General features: G+C 46.6%; 1 protein-coding gene across 8 annotated transcripts in view; it reads right to left on the bottom strand.

Moving 5' to 3' along the window:
* Nucleotides 1–7,972: 7,972 nt before the first annotated feature.
* Nucleotides 7,973–23,464, bottom strand: part of CALN1 (calneuron 1) — a 667,093-nt gene continuing 651,601 nt past the window's right edge. For all 8 annotated transcript variants that reach the window (XM_009453338.5, XM_016957635.3, XM_054687595.2 and 5 more), the window contains one exon: nucleotides 7,973–16,388. In XM_009453338.5, coding sequence (XP_009451613.1) covers nucleotides 16,261–16,388 — 128 coding nt within the window. In that variant the 3' untranslated portion in view covers nucleotides 7,973–16,260. The remainder of the gene's footprint in view (nucleotides 16,389–23,464) is intronic.

The raw sequence follows: 23,464 nt of genomic DNA, 5'->3' as shown, positions 1-23,464 counted from the left end.
TCCCCTGCCCTTGGACTGAGATTTACACCATCAGCTCTCCTGGTTCTCAGCCCTTCAGACTCAGAATGGAATTGATACCACAGGCTTTCCTGGATCTCCAGCTTGCAGGGAGCAGATCACGGGATTTCTCAGCTTCCTAAATTGCATGAGCCAATTTCTCACGATCACCCTCCTTTCTCTGGAGAACCCTGACTACTATAGCATCAATTTCAGGAATAGAGTTACATTCAGAGAGGGAGAGGAAGTGAGAAAGCTAGACTAGGCTGGGGCATTAGCAGCTTCTCTAAGGTTTTCTTTCTTTTCTATTTTTTTTTTTTTTTGATGGAGTCTCACTCTGTCACCTAGGCTGGAGTGCAGTGGCGCGATCTTGGCTCACTGCAACCTCTGCCTCCCAGGTTCAAGCAATTCTCATGCCTCAGCCTCTGGAGTAGCTAGGATTACAGGTGCATGCCACCATGCCCAGCTAATATTTTGTATTTTTGGTAAAGACAGGGTTTCGCCATTTTTCCGAGGCAGGTCTCCAACTCCTGGCCTCAAGTGATCTGCCCGCCTCAGCCTCCCAAAGTGCTGGAATTACAGGCATGAGCCACTGTGCCCGGCCTCTCAAGTTTTATTTCTTGAAAAAGAAATAGAGCCGGGTGCGGTGGCTCCTGCTTGTAATCCCAGCATTTTGGGAGGTTAAGGCGGGAAGATGGCTTGAGGCCAGGAGTTGAGGACATGCCTGGGCAATATAGCAAGTCTCTGTTCCTACAAAAAAATAATAAAATATTAGCTGAACATGGTGGAGCATGCCTGTAGTCCAAACTACTTGGGCAGCTGAGATGGGAGAATTGCTTGAGCCTGGGAGGTAAGGGCTGCAGTGAGCTATGATTATGCCATTGCACTCCAGCCTGGACAATAGAGTAAGTCCCTGTCTCTTAAAAAAAAAGAAAAGAAAAAAGAACAGAAAGAGATAGAGATGAAAATTCAGAAGGAGAGAATGAGAGAGAGAGAGATCTCTGTTAAATGTGGGTGATAAGAATGCTGCTATTTTATGTGTGTTTGAAATATTTCATAATTAAGAATAAAACTTTTAAAATGAGCAATGCTCCCTCTCTTTTATTGCTCTAATCTTGTGTGATGAATCCTTCCATAGGACTTCTGAACCTGGGCTGTTACTTTAGGTTTTCTTGAGTGTTCTTTCTACGAAAATGTAAACTGCCTGTGGGTTGTTTGTATCCCTCCCACATCCTATCAGTGCCTGGCAGACGCTTGCTGGTGACTCGAATGAATCTCTAAGGTGTCTGCTGTGTGGTGAAGGCTGGGGCTACTGGGTGTTGTTGGCAGTCAGCAGATGTGTGTGGAAACCTGCAGAGGGGAGAGAGGAGGAAGTTCTGTAGGGAATTTGGCAGAATCCATCTGGATCAGTCCATTTTCACACTGGTGATAGAGACATACTCGAGACTGGGTAATTTATAAAGAAAAAGAGGTTTAATGGAATCATAGTTCCACGTGGCTGGGGAGGCCTCACAATCATGGCGGAAGGTGAAAGGCACATCTTATATGGCGGCAGACAAGAGAGAATGAGAACCAAGCAAAAAGGGAAACCCTTTATAAATCCATCAGATCTTGTGAGACTTATTCACTACCATGAGAACAGTATGGGGGAAACCTATGATTCAGTTATCTCCCACTGGGTCCCTCCTACAACACAAAGGAATTATGGGAGCTGCAATTCAAGATGAGATTTGGCTGGGGACACAGTTAAACCCTATCACCGTCTATTCCAGCCCAGGGGGGTGATGTGTTGAGGCTGTGAAGACCTTGGATCCAGCCAGGGGGACTGATGCTGTGTTTCTCAGGTAAGGTGACTGGCTTGTCTCTTGGCCAGAGGAGAGCCCAACTCCATAGCACCAGATGCTGGCTGAAAAGTGCCCTCCGGGACTAGATGAAGAGGCTGTAGATCACCTCCCATCCCACCTTATCAGAGAGGATAAAGAATTCCTGGACAGGCCAGAGAAACTAACACAAAAACAAATAAACACATAAACACAGAGCATCCCTGATTTTGCCAAAGGCATGAGAACCAGGGGAAGGAGGATGGGAGGTGGAGGAAATTTTATATTTTAAAAATAAAATATAAAATATACTTTTATATTTTAAAAATAAAATATAAAATATACTTTTATATTTTAAAAATAAAATATAAAATATACTTTTATATTTTAAAAATAAAATATAAAATATACTTTTATATTTTAAAAATAAAATATAAAATATACTTTTATATTTATAAAGCACCTGTCCCAGAGAGAAGAGATGGGAAAGCACGAGAATTCTGCACCCCCCAGACAATTTGTATATCTGAGCCATGAGATGTCATTTGGTTTGTTCAATTATTTCTTTAGCAAATATTTTCTGAGCACTGTGCTTGGCACAGTGTTAGATGCTGGGAATAAAGTGATGTGCAAAATAAGCTGTCGTGTGGCTAAGGAAGATTATTTCAGCCACGGAGCTGAGGCCATTTGTCCATCCAAGGTCACAGATGAAATGGAATCTGTGCACAACCTCTCTCCACCCCACACAGCATGACCCCATGTCCTCCCTTATGTGACAGCACGGTAGACACCTCCAGTGCCCCCTAATCCTCACATTCTGTTTTGTTTTGTTTTGTTTTGTTTTGTTTTGTTTTGAGATGGAGTCTCACTGTGTCGCCCAGGCTGGAGTGCAATAGTGTGATGTCAGCTCACTACAACCTCGGCTGCCTAGGTTCAAGTGATTCTCCTGCCTCAGCCTCCTGAGTAGCTGGGATTACAGGTGCCCGCCACCATGCCTGGCTAATTTTTGTATTTTTAGTAGAGACAGGGTTTCACCATGTTGTCCAGGCTGGTCTCAAACTCCTGACCCAGTGATCCACCTGCCTTGGCCTCCCAAAGTGCTGGAATTACAGGCATGAGCCATCACACCTGGCCCCACATTCTGTTTCCTGGACTGGACATTTCATCCTCCGAGGAGAAGGCTAGCGGAGGGACCAGAGGCTGGCACTGAAGAGACACCAACCAAGAAGAAGCTATTCCATGGGGTTATCGGCGCATAGAGGCTTGTACAGACGGAGGATCAAATGTGCAAACCATTCCATGTGGTTCCTGTATGTCAGAGGTTCAAATACATGGAGGGTCAGGTTGGGTTCTCTTTATTCCAGAAGGCTGGGAAGAGTTGAGGCTGAAGGAGACACATACTGAGCCCTTCTCTGGGAGGGTGCACTCATGCCTTGCCCGGCACTGCCTTCTGGGATGCAGGACTTTCTGCTCAAGATACCCGGGGAATAGCAGGGCTCTGCCAGCTGCCCCATCACAACTCGAGGTTCACATATGCACAGGAAGCTCAGCATCTCCATCCCTCCACCTCTTGGGGAATCTTGCTGCTTTTCCTTTCCTTATTGAAGCTGCTGTTTGGGACTTTTTTTTTTTTTTTTTTTTTTTTTCTGATGGGTCCTTGGTCTGTCACCCAAGCTGGAGGGCAGTGGTGTGATCATAGCTCATTGCAGCCTCAAACTCCTGGGCTCAAGCAATTCTCTTGCCTCAGCCTCTCAAGTAGCTGGGACTATAGGGGTGTGCCACTACAACTCTATTTATTTATTCATTTAGATGGAGTTTGCTCTGTCACCCAGGCTGGAGTACAGTGGCGCAATCTTGGCTCACTGTAACCTCCACCTCCCAGGTTCAAGTGATTCTCCTGCCTCAACCTCCTGAGTAGCTGGGACTACAGGCGTGAGCCACTATGCCTATTTTTTATTTTTTGAAGACAGGGTCTCACTGTGTTGGCCAGGCTGGTCTGGAACTCCTGACCTCAAGCAATCGTCCCACCTCGGCCTCCTAAAATGTTGGGATTACAGGCATAAGCCACCATGCCAGGCTATGCCTCCTTTCTGATGATCCTTCACGGCTTTCTCAAAAGATCCCCACCAGGCAGCCCTTCCTCTGACATTCAAATTCAGTAGGTTTGAGGTGAGCTCTAGGCATCTTTACATGTATAAGGTACCTGATGATTCTTATAACAATTGCAATTATGTATTGATCTCAATGTCCATCACTGTGCAAAAGTGTTACTAAGACAATGGTTCTTAAACTTGAGGGGGCATCAGAATTACCAGGGGCTTGTGGTTTTGGGCATCGCCAGAATTTCTGATTGCATAGGCTGTGATGTGGCCTGAGAAGATTAACTTCTAACACGTTCCAGGTTCTGCTTCCCTGGGAAGCACACGAGTCAGAAAGAGTAGGAGGAACTCACTGCCCTAGTTCTTCACTCTGTGCAGCTAGAATCACTGGGTGAGCTTTTAAAATCCCTGAGGTCCAGGCTGCATCCCAGAACAATGAAGTCAACCAGAACAATGGAATATCTGGGGGTGGGGCCAAGACAGTGTCAGATTTTATTTTATTTTATTTATTTTATTTTAGAAAGAGTCTCATTCCATTATCCAGGCTGGATCGTGGTGCTGCGATCATAGCTCACTACAGCCTGGAACTCCTGGGCTCAGAGATCCTCCTGCCTCAGCCTACAGAGTAGCTGGGACTACAGGTGCACACCTGTACAATTTTTTTTTTTTTTTTTTTTTTTGAGATGGAGTCTCGCTCTGTTGCCAGGCTAGAGTGCAGTGGCATGATCTCAGCTCACTGCAACCTCTGCCTCCCGGGTTCAAGCGATTCTCCTGCCTCAGCCTCCTGAGTAACTGGGACTACAGGCACATGCCACCACGCCTGGCTAATTTTTGTATTTTTAGTAGAGACAGGGTTTCACCATGTTGGACAGGATGGTCTTGATCTCTTGACCTCATGATCTGCCTGCCTGGGCCTCCCAAAGTGCTGGGATTACAGGCGTGAGCCACCGCGCCCAGCCTACTATTTTAAAAACATTTTTGGAGGAGGGAGGAGGTCTTGCTGTATTGTCCAGGCTGATCTTGAGCTCCTGGGCTCAAGTGATCTTCCCGCCTCAGCGTCCCAGAGTGCTAGGATTACAGGCATGAGACACTGTGCCTGGTCAACAGTGATATTTTTAAAGAGCTCCCCAGGCAACTGTCATGGGTAAGCATGGTTGAGGACCACTGCCTGGGAGAGGTCTTTGAAGCTCAGCTAACTTCGAGCTACCCTGAGAGCAGAGAAGAAAGATGGGGAAAAAGTGAGAAGCCGAGGTCCCAAGAGCCAAAGTGGGGCTATGAACCCCAGAGAATCTGAGACAGCATGTCATCTTAATACGGCTCCGGAGATTCCTGGTGGTTGGTACCTGCGTCTTTCTTCTTGGTCTCAGGAAACTCAGAAATGAGAGCAGGGTTCTTGCCTGGTGCAGGCAGCCAGGTCAGAGCACAGCTGCAGCACGGATTACCAAAGACCACTGAAACCAAAGGAGCCCTCTGGCCACACACTGACCTATGCTTGGGATGTGGAGCATCGCCCCAGGTGCAGAGAACCAGGAGCTACAGGTGTGTACCTGGGAGGCTAGAACATAGCTGTTTCCTCTGCACAGGGCATGGCCTCGTGATTGAAACCTGGGTGTTCTGGGCCGGGTACTGCGGCTCATGCCTGTAATCCCAGCACTTTGGGAGGCCGAGGTGGGTGGATCACCTGAGGTCAGGAGTTCGAGACCAGCCTGGGCAACATGGCGAAAACCCCGTCTCTATGAAAAATGCAAAAAAATTAGCTAGGCAGTAGTGGTGGTGTGCGCCTGTAATCCCAGCTACTGGGGAGGCTGAGGCACAAGAATCACTTGAACCCAGGAGGCGGAGGTTGCAGTGAGCTGAGATCACGCCACTGCACTCCAGCCTGGGAGACAGAGCAAGACTCTGTCTTAAAAAAAAAAAAAGAAAGAAAGAAAAGGAAAAGAAACTCAGGTGTCCTGTGTCCTAAAACCAGGGAGTGCAAGACAGAACTTGGCCTCAGGTCTGCGGCAGCCACTGCACCGATCCTTTTGTCACTCAAAACAAAGCTCCTTGCTACAGGTAGACCTTCTGGATTCAGCAGAGAATCCACGGGCACAGCTTTCTAACTGCGAATGTGGCTGAACCACAAATCTTTATGTGAAAGAAAAGCCTTTGAATTTCATTTTGCTACGAAATCATGGAAAAATTTCGGCTGGGCGCGGTGGCTCACGCCTGTAACCCCAGCACTTTGGGAGGCCTAGGCAGGCGGATCACGAGGTCAAGAGATCAAGACCATCCTGGCCAACATGGTGAAACCCTGTCTCTACTAAAAATACAAAAATTAGCCGGGCGTGGTGGTGCATGCCTGTAACCCCAGCTACTCGGGAGGCCGAGGCAGGAGAATAGCTTGAACCCAGGAGGCAGAGGTTGCGGTGAGCTCAGATCGCACCATTGCACTCCAGCCTGGGCAACAAGACTGAAATTCCATCTCAAAAAAAAAAAAAATTTTTTTTTTCAATGGGACTGAAAGGTAGGTTCACATCTTAAGGGAGAATTTTGTTTTTCTTTGGACATTATCCAGTTTGGGCCCACATTGGACGATGAGTCTTTGGGGTTCATTGTCCTCATCTCAGTGTGTCAGGGCTCGGAGACACTGAGTTCTGTGGTCAGTGCTCTGGTGAGCAGTTTGTTATACAGGAAACTCCTGGGGTGAGTTGCCGGGGAAAAAGAATATTCATAACTAGGTGCTAGATTATAATAACGGCATAATGAAAAACGGCAGATCAGAGAGGATAACCTCTAAGTCATCATCTCCCTGGAATTTTCCAGAGGCCTTTAATGGAGTGAAAAGCATAAAGAAAAGTGTGCTTTATGCCTGAAACATTCTATTTTTAGGATTTTTAAAACAATAACAGATGCTTAGTGAATTCACCTCATAAGCGACCCCTGAGAAGGTATATAAAATGGAATATTTAAAACAGAGTGCCCGAGAGGACCCTGGAAGATCCAACCCAATGGGAAACTCAGTTTTTTGGCTAAAAACAAGGCATCTGGAAAAATGTGAGATAACATTTTTGAGAAGTGAAGAAAATATGAGATGCTTCATGGTTCTTGGAAACAGGAGGCCGAGTTCTGGTCCAAATTTGGGCAGTGAACCCGTAGTCACAGCTAGTCGGGAGGCTGAGGTGGGAAGATCACTGGAGCCCAGGAGTTTGACACCAGTCTGGGCAATAGAGTGAGACCTTGTCTCTGCCAAAAATTAAAAATAAAAATAAGCTGGGTGCTATGGGATGAGCCTGCAGTCTCAGCTATTCAGAAGGCCAAGGCAGGAGGATCACTTGAGCTCAGGAGTTCAAGACCAGCCTGGGCAACATACTGAGACCCCCATCTCTAAAAAAAAATTTTTAATTAACCATTCATAATGGTGCCCACTTGTAGTTTCAGCTACCCAGGAAGCCGAGGTGGGAGGATCACTTGAACCCAGGTGTTCGAGGCTGCAGTGAGCTATGATTATACCACTGTACTCCAGCCTGGGTGACAGAGGGAGACCCTGACTCTAAAAAAAGAAAAGAAAAGAAATTTTGGGCATGATCTCAGCTAGTGCCCTTAATCAAGTCACTTAACTTTGTCATACCCTGCGTTTCCTTATTTAAGGAAATAGGTGTCTTCTTCTATTTCCAAGAAGCTCAGATAGCATTAAAAATTCCAAAAGCTTAAGTAAAAGCTATGCAATGCCTTAACGTAATGTTGAGAAGAATCTGGCAAACAGAATCCCAAAAGGATGACACCATTAGCTTGGGTGTCTACAAAGTTTTAAAAATTATAATGTCTGCTCCCTAGCCAGAAGACACTTCATAATTCTCACCATATGTTCCACAGTCCACTTACTTGCCCTAACGCCAGTCATCTCTCTTTAGCATCCCAGCAGACAGTGAGATCCCAAGGCCGCTTTCTCACCTGTGGCTTCTTGGTGATGCCAGGCTGTCATTGAACAGAACTGGTTGCCCTTTGGGGTCCCAGGAATGAGTCTCCTGACCCATTTGTAAATCAAACCATACATAATGAATGGAATCTCTTGTCAAAAGAAAAAAAAACTTTTATTTTTTCTATTGCATAAATAATGGTAAATTAGACTCTTTTTATACAGATTATATATTTACAGACAAGTTCGGTTAAAGAAAACATCTGGTAAATATGGCAGTTTTCCTTTATACACTAAGATAACATATTAATAATATATACTTCATTTGATCGGTAAGTTGCATGCTAAGTTAATTTATATTAATATGTACATTTTATATAAAGATTCTTTTTTGACTAGTCTGCTGACTTTCTCATCACTTAATAGCAGAAATCATCAACTAATACTGAATGAGAGAAAATGGGATGCTAATGAGGTAAATGGGAAGATGGTGATTGATGAGTTCCGTCTTAGTGGCTTATTCTGGATATGAGAGCTGCCAAGCTCCAATCGTCCTGGCCATGATCAATCCCCAGCTGTGCTTCTATTTACACCCAACATATTGGGGGCAATATACAAAATACAGTCATTTACTACTGTGCTTTGAGAGACAACTCACGTCCCAAGTCTAATGACCGCTACGATCACAGCGACCCCTCCTCCCCACCCAACAGTTGACAGTTCACCAACCCAATGCCTGGACAGACTTTCTGAGTCTAATTTTTCTCCAAAGTCATTGTTTTTGGTTAGTCCTTGGAGAAAAAGCTTCTTCCTGGATTCAGAACTGGGGAAGAAAATCAGACCCCAATAAGGACCCCTGAAAGCTGATTTTGAGCTAAGAAAGAGAAAATATGCTTTAATTTTCCTTGGAGAGAGTTGAGAGCCACTGGCTTGTGCAACTCTCCACCAGGAGCTGACGGGATCCTTTCTTGGCCAATCTAGGTCTTTCCCAGGGAGAACAACAGGGCTTGTTAGAAAAACAATTACTGGGACGTCAGTCTACTTTAGGAAGAGGGAAAAAGAACAAGAATCTAGGGTTTTATGTTGCCTGGGGCAGAAGGGCTAGAGACTTGTGGATCCTGCAGCTGCTCTCTTCCTGCCCTCTCTCCCTGGTCATGGGTGGGCCACATCAAAAGCAGGCACCGCTCAGCACTCAGCATCCCTCATTAGCCATTTAAAGGGCTATCGCAGGTAGCCGGTCCCCCGCGACTGTTAATCTAATTCCTCACAGTCACCAAAGATCACGACTCTCTTCTTTCTGCGGTATTAGGAATAATTACAAGCTACTATCAACATATACTGGAAGTGCTGTTATAGTGGCCAGAAAAAAAAAAAAGCAAAGAAAGAAATAACTGGAAATTGTGCTCTTTATTCAGTAGCTTTCAGTAAGGCTTTCTCAAATGGAGAAACAAGCATCTCTTCGTGGAATCTGCCATTGTTTCCTCCAACTTTCTCCTGAATTCTGATTCACGTGACCTTTGGGGAGGTGACTGACTCCCTTTATTTTCACACTTGCCAAGACAAAGACAGAAAGCTCATCTTTGATGCTCCCTCGAGTCAGCAAGTCCTTAGAGAATAAACAAAACCTCTTGCCTGCAAGCTGTGACACATTTAACATACACCAATTTGCATTGTTTCATTTACAGACAGCGGACACCAAAAGAGAGACTTTATCACAACTGCCTCTTGGGACTTGTGTTCAAAAAGGAGCTCCCAGTTCCTAGTGCAATTCATGGGTGAAATCCAGACCCTCTCAGTAGGGAGCATTCACTCCATCTTGTTTCAGACAAAACAGATGGGAGGGCTTGTCTGGTTTACTTTTCCTCTGGCTTTAGAGAAACCTGAAGCCAGGGAGGAATGTCACTCAACATAACCTAGATAGTGGGTGGAAGAGTCCTGGCTCCTGGGCTTTCTCCAGCTGGTAGTACCGACCACACTTTGAGTTCTTTCTTCTGCTCTCCTGGCCTCAGTTTAACAGGTCTGAGAGCCCTGAGAGAGGCATTCTGGGCTTGACAGATGTCAGCATCCTCCCAGGAATGGCGAGCTACCAGCCTGCTCTTGAAATTCACAGAGCCTTTCGTGTGGATCAGACTGATGGGCAGCCCCGTGACACTCAATGGCCTGCATGTTTCCAAAGTAGGCCAGCGATCCGGAGAAGACCTTCAGAGGACAGCATCTGCAGCCCTTTAAGAACTTTCTTTGTCTCCCTCAGGTCCAGGGATGGAGCAATATCGCAGTTGCACCTTGCATTCCCTGGAATATTTCTTCCTAATTAGCCTGCTCTTCTATCCCACTGGAAAATTCCAGCCTCTGCATCCTTTCCACTTGGACAATAACTTCTAACAGTGCGAGAAACACTAGTTTGAAAGCCAACCCATCACACCAGAGGAAAAGAGATGGGTGAGTCTATGCCCGGCATGGGGGTTGTGCTCAACTGATGAACTACCCCAAGGTCAGGGTAGGGGCAGGTGGCCGGGCAAGCTTTTCCACTTTCAGAGGACTGTCTCGTGGGTGGGACTGGAAAAACCTCATTCTTTGTGATATATTTCCAGTCAACGGAATAAAATTAATTTTGCCTTGGAGACGTTTTGAACAGTATTGTCATGTCTCTCGAGACCCTATGAAGAGTCCCAAATGAATATGAAGGAGAAACCACAGCTGTCAAAATGACCATATGCATTAGCAATGACCATAGGATACTAAGAGAAATGCTTGGCTTGTTGGTGTAATTGATCTCATTGCTCCAAACCAATCATAGAGGTTGGATATTTGTTCCCCCCAAATTTCATGTTGATCTCCAGTGCTGGAGGTGGGGCCTGCTGGGAGATATTTGGGTCATAGGGACAGATTCCTCATGAATGACTCGGTGCCCTCCCTGTAGTAATGAGTGAATTCTTACTTTATTAGTTCATGCAATTGCTGGTTGTTAAGAAAAGGAGACTGGCACCTCTTCTCCTCTCTCTTGCTCCTGTTCTTGCTGTGTGACGTGCCTGCTCCCCCTTCACCTTCCACCATGGGTCAAAGCTTTCTGAGGTTTCACCAGAAGCCAAGCAGATGTTGAATACCTTGCTCAAACAGCCTGCAGAACTGCGAGCCAAATAAACCTCTTTTCTTTATAAATTACCCAGTGTTAAGGTATTCCTTTATAGCAATGCAAAATGGACTAACATACACCTATTTATGGCAGGGCCAAAAAATTGAGGACAATCCCGAGTGACTTAGTCAAAGCAAGTATGAAGTGAAGCTGAACAGTTGTGACACTCAAATTATCATGGAGACTGGGTCGGTAAGAGGCAGCCCAAATTCTCCTCTATGTTGCTGTCACTTTAAATAATTTAAATTGAAAAGTCTTAGCTGGTGAATAATGTTTCTTTTTTAAAATTATTTTTTGAGATGAAGTTTTGCTCTGTTGCCCAGGCTGGAGTGCAGTGGCGCGATCTCAGCTCACTGCAGCCTCCGCCTCCAGGGTTCAAGTGATTCTCCCTCCTCAGCCTCCAGAGTAGCTAGGATTACAGGTGCCCGACACCATGCTCGGCTAATTTTTGTATTTTTTTTTTTTTAGTAGAGATGGGGTTTCACCACGTTGGCCAGGCTGGTCTTGAACTCCTGATCTCAAGTGATCCACCTGCCTTGGCCTCCCAAAGTGCTGGGATTATAGGTGTGAGCCACCGCACCTGGTCCTTAATGCTTCTTTTCTATTTCAGATAGATTCTCCCCTTCTGGGGCAGTTGAGCAATCAGGTGTGGAGGGAAGATGGCTATGGTAAGGCCTTTAGGTTACGGACTCTTAGCTCCATGGGGATCACTGAAGAGGCCAATGAGAATGTTCTGATTTGAGGTCTTTTAAGACAGATGTTCTTCAGGGGTTGCAGCTCTGCAGACCTCCTGGTTATACAACCAGGATGTGTGACGTGCTGAAGTCTAAAAGTTTAATCTCAGTTCATCTGTACCATCACGGTGATATAGGAAAAGGGGCCCTTCCTAGCAGGGGAATTCCAGACCCCCCCTGTTATCTTGGTGAAATGGTAAAAAATGTAATGACTATGGGCCTTTGGAGAAATAGTGTGGCAAAATGACCCAATAGGGTTTGAGACCTGCAGTTAGGAGGAGCAGAGCTTAGCAGCTTCTGCAAGGAAGGAGAGCAAGGACACAGTAAACACGGATCCCAGGACATGTGACCACACGTGGCCAGGCCAGCCCAAACCAGGGAGCTGTCCTGGGTGGTTGCATCCTTCATTTTCTGTCCATGCCCTCATAGGGCCTCAGGGAAACTGCTAGATTTAGGTGAAGAGCAACGTGCAAAACTGTCTTTGATTTATGACCTGAGTCTGGACTTAAACCGAGTAGGAGGCATTTGGAATAAAAGGTAAACTTTTCTCTCTCAGTTCTGAAACATATCGCTTTATGATTCTATGAATGGGAAGTTGGGAGGGGCATTATTGTCAAAAGCAGCTGTCCATTTTTCATAGGCTCTTTTGGATAACTGCAAGATCGTAGACCATTTGTCAAGTGAGATTTGAGACAGGGCAGGTATTGAGAAAGAAGACTCATAAGACACATCTTGTTCTCTGCAAATAAAACACCCAGACATTTCTGAAACCACTGGGTTTGCCTAAGACCACACCTAAACCTCAGTTCACCAAAGTTCACATGTCTGGCTTGCAGGAGTGTGCTCAACAGGCAAACCAATACTTTTAAAGATTGGAGGCTTAATATCTTGTTTGCCTTCCAAGATGATATTTCTGTCTATTTACCTAGATTAAGGGGTCCTGGCTCTGGACCCTGGGAGAAGGGGCTGGGAGTAGGGATGGGGAGATACCAGGGCTTACAGGTAGCTCCTGCTCTCCTGAGTAAATAGAAGGACAAGTTCAAATGCCAGACAAAAAGGCAGAGATACCACCCAGATTCTTTAAGGGTAATTGCCTCTCCCAGCAGGATACAGATGCAGAGAGTCAGGTTGCACTCAGGCTGAATTGGAGTGTTCTTTAAGAAAATGTTCCCTATTTTTGTGTGCCTTGGCAAACTCAGGGTGGAATGCAAGGGTTGCCATGGTAATATCCCTCTTTTTTTTTTGTCAGATCAGTCACGTGGGACCCAAGCACATTCTGGAAGCCACTGCTAATAGTCCCGATGCTAGATTCTGTCTGGGGGCTTTGTGGGTATCTGGAAAGGTGGAGCGCAGCTTCTTTGGGGATCAAGGGGGTCAGGGTCCATTTCCCCTTCTCTCCCAAGGAAAATGCCTTCTTTCTCATCACTTGTGCTTTCCAGGGGGGCGGCGGGGGGTACCTGCTCTTGCAGCAAGAATGAGCCAACCTGTGTTTGTCAATCACTCAGCCTCCACACAGTTGGGCAGCCAAGGTCACTGGTTCCTAAGTCTGGAGGACAGAGTGAGGGGTGAGCTCTTCCCTCTCAATTCCTGCGAAGTCACTTCCAGCTGGGGCTACATGGCATCCCTTGGGCATGGGAGACCAGGACCTTCTGGAACCTTCAGCCGTGAGCTTCATAGCCACCATGATGGGGACACTGACTGGCATGGGGCCCTAGCATAAAATTTGTGTGAACAGGGCTGGGAGTTGGCTGCCTGACAAGGAAGGCTTCCCTATACCCAAGACAAACTGTCCAAGCAAAGCAGCCAGGGTGCAAGTCACCGGGACAAACTCTGAGCTCCTGAAGTCTAAGGAATGCCGCTAGCTCAGGGCCGTCTCCACGCACTGTGTCCTTCAGTCCCTGGGTGCCACATGGGGGGTTACCACAGTGGGAAGATAACTCCTAGGCTGTCAGAAAGAATTCTGTGTCTTCCTTCTTGCCATCTCTCTCTAGCAGTCTGCAGAGGAATGCATTCTCCTAGATTTTCCCCTGGGGAGGGTGGGCTGGCTTCCAGGTCACTGGGAGCAAGAAGAAGGTCACCGTTAGGAAAGGAATCCTGCAGCCTTTGCAGAAAACAGGATGGCGGCGCCTCTCCAGAACTCCTTTTCCTCCCTACTCCTGCACAGTGGCTAATCTCTCTGCCAATGAAATCTAACCCTCACCTCTTGAAGGGTCTCTGTTCTCCAGCAGGAGGCAGAAGAACTCGCAGAAAAGTCACCTTCAAAGAAGTACTCATTTTCTGCCCTGAAGACCAGCCTCAGCTGTAGCATTTCAGTCCCCTCTCATGGAGGAGGGGGCTTTGAAGAATCATCCCTGGGGTTTCTACCCAGTCTACTTAGGGTCCTGCACCCCTATGGATGTGGTTTGGTGGTTCGGGGGTCAGGGAAAAACAGGAAAGTATATCCCTTCAAGATCTGCTATGCCCTCTCATCCAAGTCCAGATGGGAGAGGGCAAACTGCCCAGGGCAGAGATTAAGGATGAAGTTGTTCGATGTATTAAATATTCTGCATTTGGACCTGTTCTAGTTGAGAATTCCAATCCTAAGGGGACAGTGGTGAGTCAGCCAACGGGAGCAGCAGAAGGGGCAGGCATGCAGTGTGCAGGCAGCAGGGCAGGTAAGGGGGAAAGGCAGGTTGCTGCCTCATTGGTCTGGCCTTGCTGGGCTGAACTCCAGGAAGTTTTGCAGAGGGACCTGCGATCCCCCAGGCTCTTGGGAGCTTACATCTGCTCCCTCCTCCATATTATGGCTGAAGCCTTAGTTTTACTTGTGCTCATCAGGAATATTCATAGTCTCCCACAGAGGGAAAGTTTCTACAGCTGCCCTCAGGCTGTTGCCAGTAGCACTTGCAGAGGTGAATGAGAAAACTTTCATTGGAGACCTCGGGTGCTCCAAGTCTGAAAAGGCAGTAGGGAGAAAGCTGAGCAGGAAGACAGGGAGGGAGATCAGGAACACAGAACGCACCAAAAAATCCTACCCACTGCATTGAGACAAGAAAGCTTCTGGTGGCTCGCTACTGGAAGGGGGGAAGCATGTAGTTTTAGGATGTAATCAAAAGAAGTAGGAGCAAGGTAATTCCATTACAAAATAAAGACCTGAGCTTGGAAAAGTACAAAGGGAACCTATTACATCTAGAGATTACTGGCTAATCTGACTACACAAGCTTGAATTCATAGTAGTGGCTGACATCTAGGAAAAGTCAGGAAATTACAGACTTGGAATGGTGTTGAAAACAGATCCTTGGATTCAGTTCTCTTCCCCAACGAAAAGTATTCTGCAGGCAGGAGTAAATTACCTGTTCTGTTGGCTAAACTCATAAACATCTTTTCCCCCAACCTCCTGAAAATGAGTCAGTTGCAGAATCTGAAGGCCAGAAGATCTTATGTGAAAGTACAGTCGTTTGATCTCTCCATCTTTCCATTTTGGATTGCATTTCTCTTTTTAGCTGGGGAAGACTAACAAAGCAAACTCCAAGGTAAGGGAAAGGTAAGATGCACAAGGACCTTAACTTACAAAGGTCATCCGGCATAGAGACGTGGTGGGTCTCCATGACTCCAGATGGCTGGGTGTGGGTATCAAAACCTCACCGCCAGTCCCAGTCCCCTCCCCCCTCAATCTGCCTCACCCCTGCCCCAAAGAAGCAGGGATGAGTGTGGGAGGGAGGACACGCTTATATTAGGTGTAAGCGATTAGGGAAGAATGACATCACACACGAAGAAGCCAAATATATATATCTGTCTATGTTATAGATATGCCCACGATTATGCTTCTTTTTTTCTCTAATGGCAGCACAGGCGGCAAAGCTGGGAGAAAGGCTCTCTGCAGGTTCCAAAATGCTGGTGCGGGATGGGCTGTAGGAACAGAAAGCCAAGTGCCGACGGAAACTGAGAGCACCCCAGCTCTACCAATGGCAGTCCTCTAGAAAAGGCAGTAAGAACGGAAGCGGTGAGGGGTGCAGCTGAAGACCGCCAGGGGCTGCACCCCACTTAATGGCTTTCCCCTCATGCCTTGGGGGGGTCTCCACTGGGTGGAGGAAGGAAGCCAGGGTGGGATGGAAAGCCCCCTCTTCTGTGGCAACCCTGAAGTCAGCCTCTTGGAACTGAGGGTTGACCTCAGCAGAGAGTCTCCTGTTGACCCTTGGGTTGAAAGAATGGGGAGTGGAGGTGACTGTGTGTTCGTGCCTCTCTCTTGCTCTCTCACCATTATACCTGGATGGCCGCTGGAATTCCGAGATGAAGATGAAGTTTTTCTCTAGAGTTATGACTGATGGTTGAAGCAATAATTTGGAAATCCTGGCGATTTATTGCATTAGAAAACAAAACCATTAAAGCACTGAAGACAGCCCTTTAGTGTCCCTGCCAAGGAGATGAAGCTGAAGTGCAACCCCAGTTGCACTCAACCTTGGGTTCTTTACTGAACGGTTCCATCGTCCGCATCCATCCATAGTCCATAGGTCCGTGTCTGCTGTGTGGAGGAAGAGTCTGCCCGCACGGCATGCACATGCGCGGTGAGCTGCAACACAGTGTGGCTGGCGGGAGGCTGCTACTCCATGCCGCTCCGGAGTATCTGGTTGGCTGCAATCAGCATGACACTGATGATGAAGGCCATAGCAAAGGCGCATATGAGGCTCTTCCGGACGCAGGTCTGTCTGTTCTGCTTCTGGGAATGCACTGGTGGTGGGAGAAGCAGGTGTGGGAAGAAGGAAGAGGGGTTGGGAGAAGAGAGAAGAGAGAAATAACACAGTGAGATAGGTTGCAACTCTTCCTCAATAGGCCAGCAGTGAGTCCTATAGGATGAGACTGTTCAAATCAAGTTGACAGGCACTTATGGGACCACTGCCATGGAGACTGCATAATACAAAATGCCTTCTGGTGAAAGGTATGAAATGAGAAAACTTCTGTAACAAGAACCATGATGGATGTGATGATCAGAGTAAGGCCTAAATTTTCTGATAGAATAGAGCCAGAGTGACTTTCAGAGCCCGGAAATATGGGACATTCCAGGGTGAGTTTCATAAAAGACATCATCCAGTGACTGCTGTATCCATTTCTGCAGCTGATACAAAAAGAGTGGAAGTTCAGATGCTTCCCTACACCTCTGTGATCAGCTGGGTGCAACTTACCTTTCCTGGACATTTTCTTGGGTTTTGCTAATCACCATAAGTGACTTCTTGCATTATTTCAGACATACACATAGTGGTTCTACAGTGGGGTCGTTGGACAAGCAGCATTCCCATTACTAAGAGCTTTTTTTGTTTGTTTGTTTGTTTGTTTGTTTTTTAGAGACAGTGTCTTGCTCTGTCTCCCAGGCTGGAGTGCAGTGGTACTATTGTAGCTCACTGCAGCCTTCTTAACCTCCTGGGCTCAAGCTGTCCTCCCACTTCAGCCTCCTGAGTAGCTGGAACTACAAGTGTGTGCCACCGTGCCTAATTTTTTTTTTTTTTTTTTTTTTTGATACTGGAGTCTCTCTCTGTCACCCAGGCTGGAGTTCAGTGGCATGATCTTGGCTCACTACAAGCTCCGCCTCCCAGGTTCATGCCATTCTCCTGTCTCAGCCTCCCGAGTACCTGGGACTACAGGTGCCCGCCACCATGCCCGGCTAATTTTTTGTATTCTTTAGTAGAGATGGGGTTTCACCACGTTAGCCAGGATGATCTCCATCTCCTGACCTTGTGATCTACCCGCCTTGGCCTCCCAAAGTGCTGGGATTACAGGCGTGAGCCACTGTGCCCGGCCGACTAATTTTTTTAATTTTCATTTTTGTAGAGATGGGGTCTTGCTATGTTGCCCAGTATAATCTCGAAATCCTGAGCTCAAGCCACCCTCCTGCCTCTGCCTCCCAAAGTGTTGGGATTACAGGCATGAGCCACCATGCTTGGCCACTGGGAGGTTTTTGAAAATGCAGATTCTTGGCCAGGTTTGGTGGCTCTCACGCCCGTAATCCCAGCATTTTGGGAGGCTGGGGTGGGCAGATCACCTGAGGTCAGGAGTTTGAGACCAGCCTGGCCGACATGGTGAAACCCCATCTCTACTAAAAATACAAAAATTAGCTGGGTATGGTGGCACATGCCTGTAATCTCAGCTACTTGGGAGGCTGAGGTAGGAGAATCGCTTGAACCCGGGAGGCAGAGGTTGCAGTGAGCTGAGATCAGGCTACTGTGCTTCAGCCTGGGAGACAGAGCGAGACTCTGTCTCAAAAAAACTTGCAGATTCTTGTCCAGCCCCCACCCCAGATTTGCTGCATCAGAGGCTCTGGGAGTGGGGGTCCCCATCTGTGTTTAACAAGCCCTCCATGAGATCTTGGATGCTGCTGAAGTTGGGGAAGTGGGGATTGCTTGCTCTGGGCAGCACCAATGTGAAGATGGGGGGGCACCAAACTCTCTTAGACATGCCAGAGGCAGGGTGTCCTGCCTCCAGATACCACGGCCCCACAGGGTTTACTTTGGGTCTAGGGGTTTCGTTCTCTTAATCTTTCTGTTGTGCCAGGTCTTGCACTTTCATTTTTATAACGCCCATGAGAAACCATGTATAGGTCTCAATCAAAAGGCATGAATTAGCGGATATTAATATGGGCCAGAAACAGATAAATGGAAATAACAAGAAAAAGCATTAGCCTGTAATTGCAGCACTTTGGGAGGTCAAGGCAGGAGGATTGCTTGAAGCCAGGAGTTTGAGACCAGCCTGGGTAACATAGAAAGACCCTGTCCCTACAAAAAATAAAAAAAAAAAAAATTTAGCTGGGTGTCGTTGGTGCATGCCTATAGTCCCAGCTAGTTGGGAGGCTGAGGCAGAAGGGTCGCTTGAGCCCAAGAGCTCAGGGCTGTGGTGAGCTGTGGTCACACCACTGTATTCCAGCCTGAGCCACAGAGGAGTGAGACCCTGCAGGAGAGAGAGAGAGAGAGAAGAAAGAAGAAAGAAAGAAGAAAGAGAAAGAAAAAGAAAGAATCAAAGAAAGAGAAAGAGAGAAACAAAGAAAGAAAGAAAGGCAGGCGAAAGAATGAAAGAAAGGAAGGAAGAAGAAAGCAAGCAAGAAAGCAAGCAAGAAAGAAACGAAGGAAGGAAGGAGAAAGAAAGAAGAAAGAAAGAAGGAAAGAAAGAAAAGAAAGAAAGAAAAGAAAGAAAGAAAGAAGCAAGCAAGCAAGTGGGCTTTGATGAAGTGCATCAAGGATCCCAGGCATTGCATTACCTAAGGGGAAACTGAGTGGATGTCAGAATGTCTTTTCCATCTCCTCCTCCTTTTCCTCTACACTTTCTCCCTTGCTGTCTGTCCTGCAGTTGTGCACGGTTCCCCAGATAAGCTTAGAGGAGACATCTGTGCCCTTGAGGTCGGCAGGAAGCCACCTACTCCAGAGCAACTGGCTGAAACAGCAGCACCAGCGCCAGCTGAGAGTTTGATACAAATGAGATTCTCAGCCCTATTGCAGAATTACTGAATCAGACCTCTGGGGTGGAGGTTGGGAATTTGTGTTTTAATAAGCTCTCCAGGCAATTAAGCAATTGCTAGACACCCACTCCGGAGTTTCTGATTCAGTAGGCCCGGAGTAGGATGGAGCTGCCGGGGACAGGAGGGGTGTGTGTGTGTGTTGTTGGGGACATGAAATCAGGGGTGTTGAAGAAGATGGCTCTTTACATTCAGCTGTTAAAGAAGACTGCGTAGCAAAAGAAAAAGGTCAAGGTTGTGTTCACATGCCTTTAGAGAATATAAAAATCACTGAAGCTCAACTACCTCTCTCCCTTGATGTGAAGTGGCTCATCCAAACTCCTGGTATTAATACCAGGTAAGAAGTAGGAAGCTGGCCATATTTCCAAAGGCAAACAGAATTTTCTCCAAGAGAAAGGGTCCCAAGGGCTTGTCAAAGGATCTCTAAAAATGGCATTGATCTTTTTTATGGCTGTGTAGTATTCCATGGTGTTTACGTACCACATTTCCTTTATCCAATCTACCATTGATGGCCATTTAGGTTGATTCCATGCATGTGTCTTTATGGTAGAACAATTTATGTTCCTTTAGATATATACCCAATAATGGGATTGCTGGATCGAATGGTAGTTCTGTTTCTAGCTCTTCGAGGAATTGCCACACTGCTTTCTACATCCTTTACAGAGACATTAATGGTGCTGGAGGCCATGATCCTTGGCAAACTAACGCAGGAAGAGAAAATCAAATACCGCATGTTCTCACTTACAAGTGGGAGCTGAATGATCAGAACACATGGATGCAAAGAAGGGAACCACAGACACTGGGGCCCACTTGAGGATGGAGGGTGGGAGGAGGGAGACGAGCAGAAAAAAATCACCATTGGGTTCTAGGCTTAGTGCCTGGGTGGTGAAATAATCTGTACAACAAACGCCTGTGACACGAGTTTACCTACAGAACAAACCTGCACATGTATCCCTGAACCTAAACTAAAAGTTAAAAAAATGGCATTGAGGCTGGGCACGGTGGCTCATGCCTGTAATCCCAGCACTCTGGGAGGCCGAGGCGGGCGGATCACGAGGTCAGGAGATCGAGACCATCCTGGCTAACACGGTGAAACCCTGTCTCTACTAAAAAATAGAAAAAAATTAGCCGGGCATGTTGGCGGGTGCCTGCAGTCCCAGCTACTGGGGAGGCTGAGGCAGGAGAATGGTGTGAACCCGGGAGGCGGAGCTTGCAGTGAGCCGAGATCGCGCCACTGCACTCCAGTCTGGGAGACAGCGAGATTCCGTCTCAAAAAAAGAAAAAAAAAATGGCATTGAGCAGGAAGGTTTCTCCAGAAAGCCAGGCTTCAAGAAAATGCACTTCAAATGCTGGGTGTGGTGGACAGAGCTGCGACCTGGCACTAATTCATGCGTTTCCTGATAATTATTGAAGATTATCATGCATTTGCATTGTACTATGTTTTTGTATATTTATTTACTCTTGCCTCTTGCTGTCTATTATTTAGAAGTCTGTAATAGAAGACTATAGGTCAGCCTGGGATAAACTGTAAGTCTAAGATCTAACTTACAGTGACCCCAGTGAGCCAGCCACAGCCCCCAGCCCCTTCACCAGTATGATACTTGTGAATTATTTCGCCATGGTCTCTTAGGTCTCATCTCGTTATCTTTATTCCTTCTGAATCCACTGATTTCTGCTTCCCTGGGGCAATTTAAAGTATATGTGGCTCAGCTTTCTTCTTGCCGATTCAAGCTTCCACCTTTTGGCTACTACAAATAATGCTGTTTAGGTGTGGGTCTCAGAATCTTACAAGTTCTTACCTGGAGGAAGACAATATCCTTGGGGTAGAGATGGGCTTTATCCCATCAGTAGGCAAACGTACAAAGATACCAAGTCCCAGGAAGGAAAAAGGAGGTGGCATTTAAGAAGGAAAGGGCCAAAGAAGAAAATAAGACGAGAATGTGGAAGTAGCATATCCTAACGCTTTCTGGCTAATTTATTCTGAGTAGCTTCTTCTCCTGGAAATGTTTCCGAAGGCAGCCCTCTTCCATTCCATCTTGAGGGCCCGCGAAAGCGTTAGGAAGAGAAACATTGCATGACTGGGCTGAGGGAGAAAGTTTTTGCTGAAGCCCTTCTTCGTGAAGGTCAACCAGGAAACAAGGTTACCAGCAACAGGGATTATCCCCCAGGAGAGCGGGGCTGCAAGTTTGATCTAAAAATCCGTCCAAGCAGTAGGAAGGGAGAGATAAGGACTGAGCAATCGCCTGGAGAATTCACACCAATGTCCTATAAGCGGAGAGGAGCAGAGCCGGGTGCGGTGGCTCACGCCTGTAATCCCAGCACTTTGGGAGGCTGAGGTGGGTGGATCACCTGAGGTCAGGAGTTCGAGACCAGCTTGGCCAACATAGTGAAACTCCGTCTCTACTAAAAACACAAAAAATTTGCTGGGCATGGTGGCAGGCGCCTGTAATACCAGCTATTAGGGAGGCTGAGGCAGGAGAATTGCTTAAACCCAAGAGGCAGAGGTTGCAGTGAGCCGAAACTGCGCCATTGCACTGCAGCCTGGGCAACAAGAGCGAAACTCCATCTCAAAACAAAACAAAACAAAAAGCAGAGAGGAGCTTCTAGATCATTAGTGGATTGTAGCAGCTCTGAAATAGACCTTAGTCTGAGTCAGTACCCTGTGCTTTGAAGAGAATCATTTTACACCACATTCTGACATCATCACGAATAGTGTGGCTAAGCAAAGAGGAATGACTTTGGAGCCAGACCAAAATCTGGATCATGATTCTCTGTGTGACCTTGAGCAAGCAAATTTCCCTAGGCCTCAATTTTCTCATCTATAAAATGGGATAATAAGATCTATCTTTGTTGGGCAGGGTGTGGTGGCTCACACCTGTAATCCCAGCACTTTGGGAGGTTGAGGTAGGTGGATCACCTGAGGTTAGGAGTTTGAGACCAGCCTGGCCAACATGGCAAAACCCCATCTCTACTAAAAATACACAAAAAAATTAACTGAGCACGGTGTTGTGTGCCTGTAATCCCAGCTACTCGGGAGGCTGATGCAGGAGGATCACTTGAACCCAGGAGGCAGAGGTTGATCACGCCACTGCACTCTAGCCTGGGTGACAGAACAAGACTCTGTCTTAAAAAACCAAAAAAACAAAAAGAAACACACACAAAAAAGATCTATCTTCTTGTGGAGATTATGCATATAGGAAGGAACTGGAAAATTGTTTGTGCCCAACGAATGCGAGCTCCCTTGCATAAACCTTTTAAATGCTCCTATTTCCTTATTGAACACCAGCCTCAGCGGGCTGGGTACTGCGTTAAGTGCTTTTTTTTTATGTGCAGAGGTTGCATAGTGGCAGATACCATGTGTGATGGGTGTGTTGTCTTCATTTATTGCGTGAGGAGCCTGAATTCCAATAAGTGAAGTTCAAGGTCATTTGGGAAATGGCAGAGGTGGGATTTGAGCTGAGGGCTTACTGTTATGCCCAGGTTCAAAACTTGTGTACAAATTCTTTTTGGTCTCCTGCATAGCAATAAACAGGTCCAAAGAAAATGCACTTCAAACACCGAGTGTGGTGGACAGAACTGCGACCTGGCACTAATTTATGCATTTCTTGGTAATTATTGAAGGTTATCATACATTTGCATTGTACTATATTTTTGCACATTTATTTACTCTTGCTGTCTATTATTTAGAAGTCTATAATAGAAGACTATAGGTCAGTCTGGGAAAAACTGTGAGTCCAAGATCTGACTTCTTCTCCTAATTGCCACTTAAGAAGCCCCGGACAAGTGAAGGAACTTCTGCGAGCGTCAGTTTCTCTCTCTGTAAAAGGAGCTAATAATTGCTCTGCTCATCTCAAGAATTATTTCAAAGATCAATGAGCTAATCAAAGTGAAAGCTACATCCAACTGTAAATTGCCAGAGAAATACAAAATTTCATTCTTGCATCCCCTGAGGACAGGAGGAAACCCCTGCTGGTTTTTCATCCTATTCCCTGCAGCCTACAGCACGAGGCTGAGACTACCTCAGATGCTCCCAAATCTTTGTTTTCATCTCTTCCTTCATCAAGTCATTCAGAACTGCAGCTAGACTCACCTTTCCCTGCAGGCTTCCTGCAAAGGCCCCCGCTGATGGGAGAAGCCTGTTCCAGCCCCTAAGCTCAGCACATAAGACCATAGCTCACTCTTCCCCGCTTCCTGGCTCTGTTCCAGCCTTGGCCACTTCTGTTCCAGCCAAGCAGGTCTCCTCATTTTCTTCAGTGTAGATCAGTGGTGCCTTCTGATCTTGCCTCTTTTTCTTTTCTTTTTTTCT

The sequence above is a fragment of the Pan troglodytes genome, chromosome 6 (assembly GCF_028858775.2).
Source record: "Pan troglodytes isolate AG18354 chromosome 6, NHGRI_mPanTro3-v2.0_pri, whole genome shotgun sequence".
Taxonomy (NCBI): Eukaryota; Metazoa; Chordata; class Mammalia; order Primates; family Hominidae; genus Pan; species Pan troglodytes.
The sequence above is the reverse complement of the archived record's forward strand: the minus strand, read 5'-3'. Positions and strand labels throughout refer to the sequence as shown.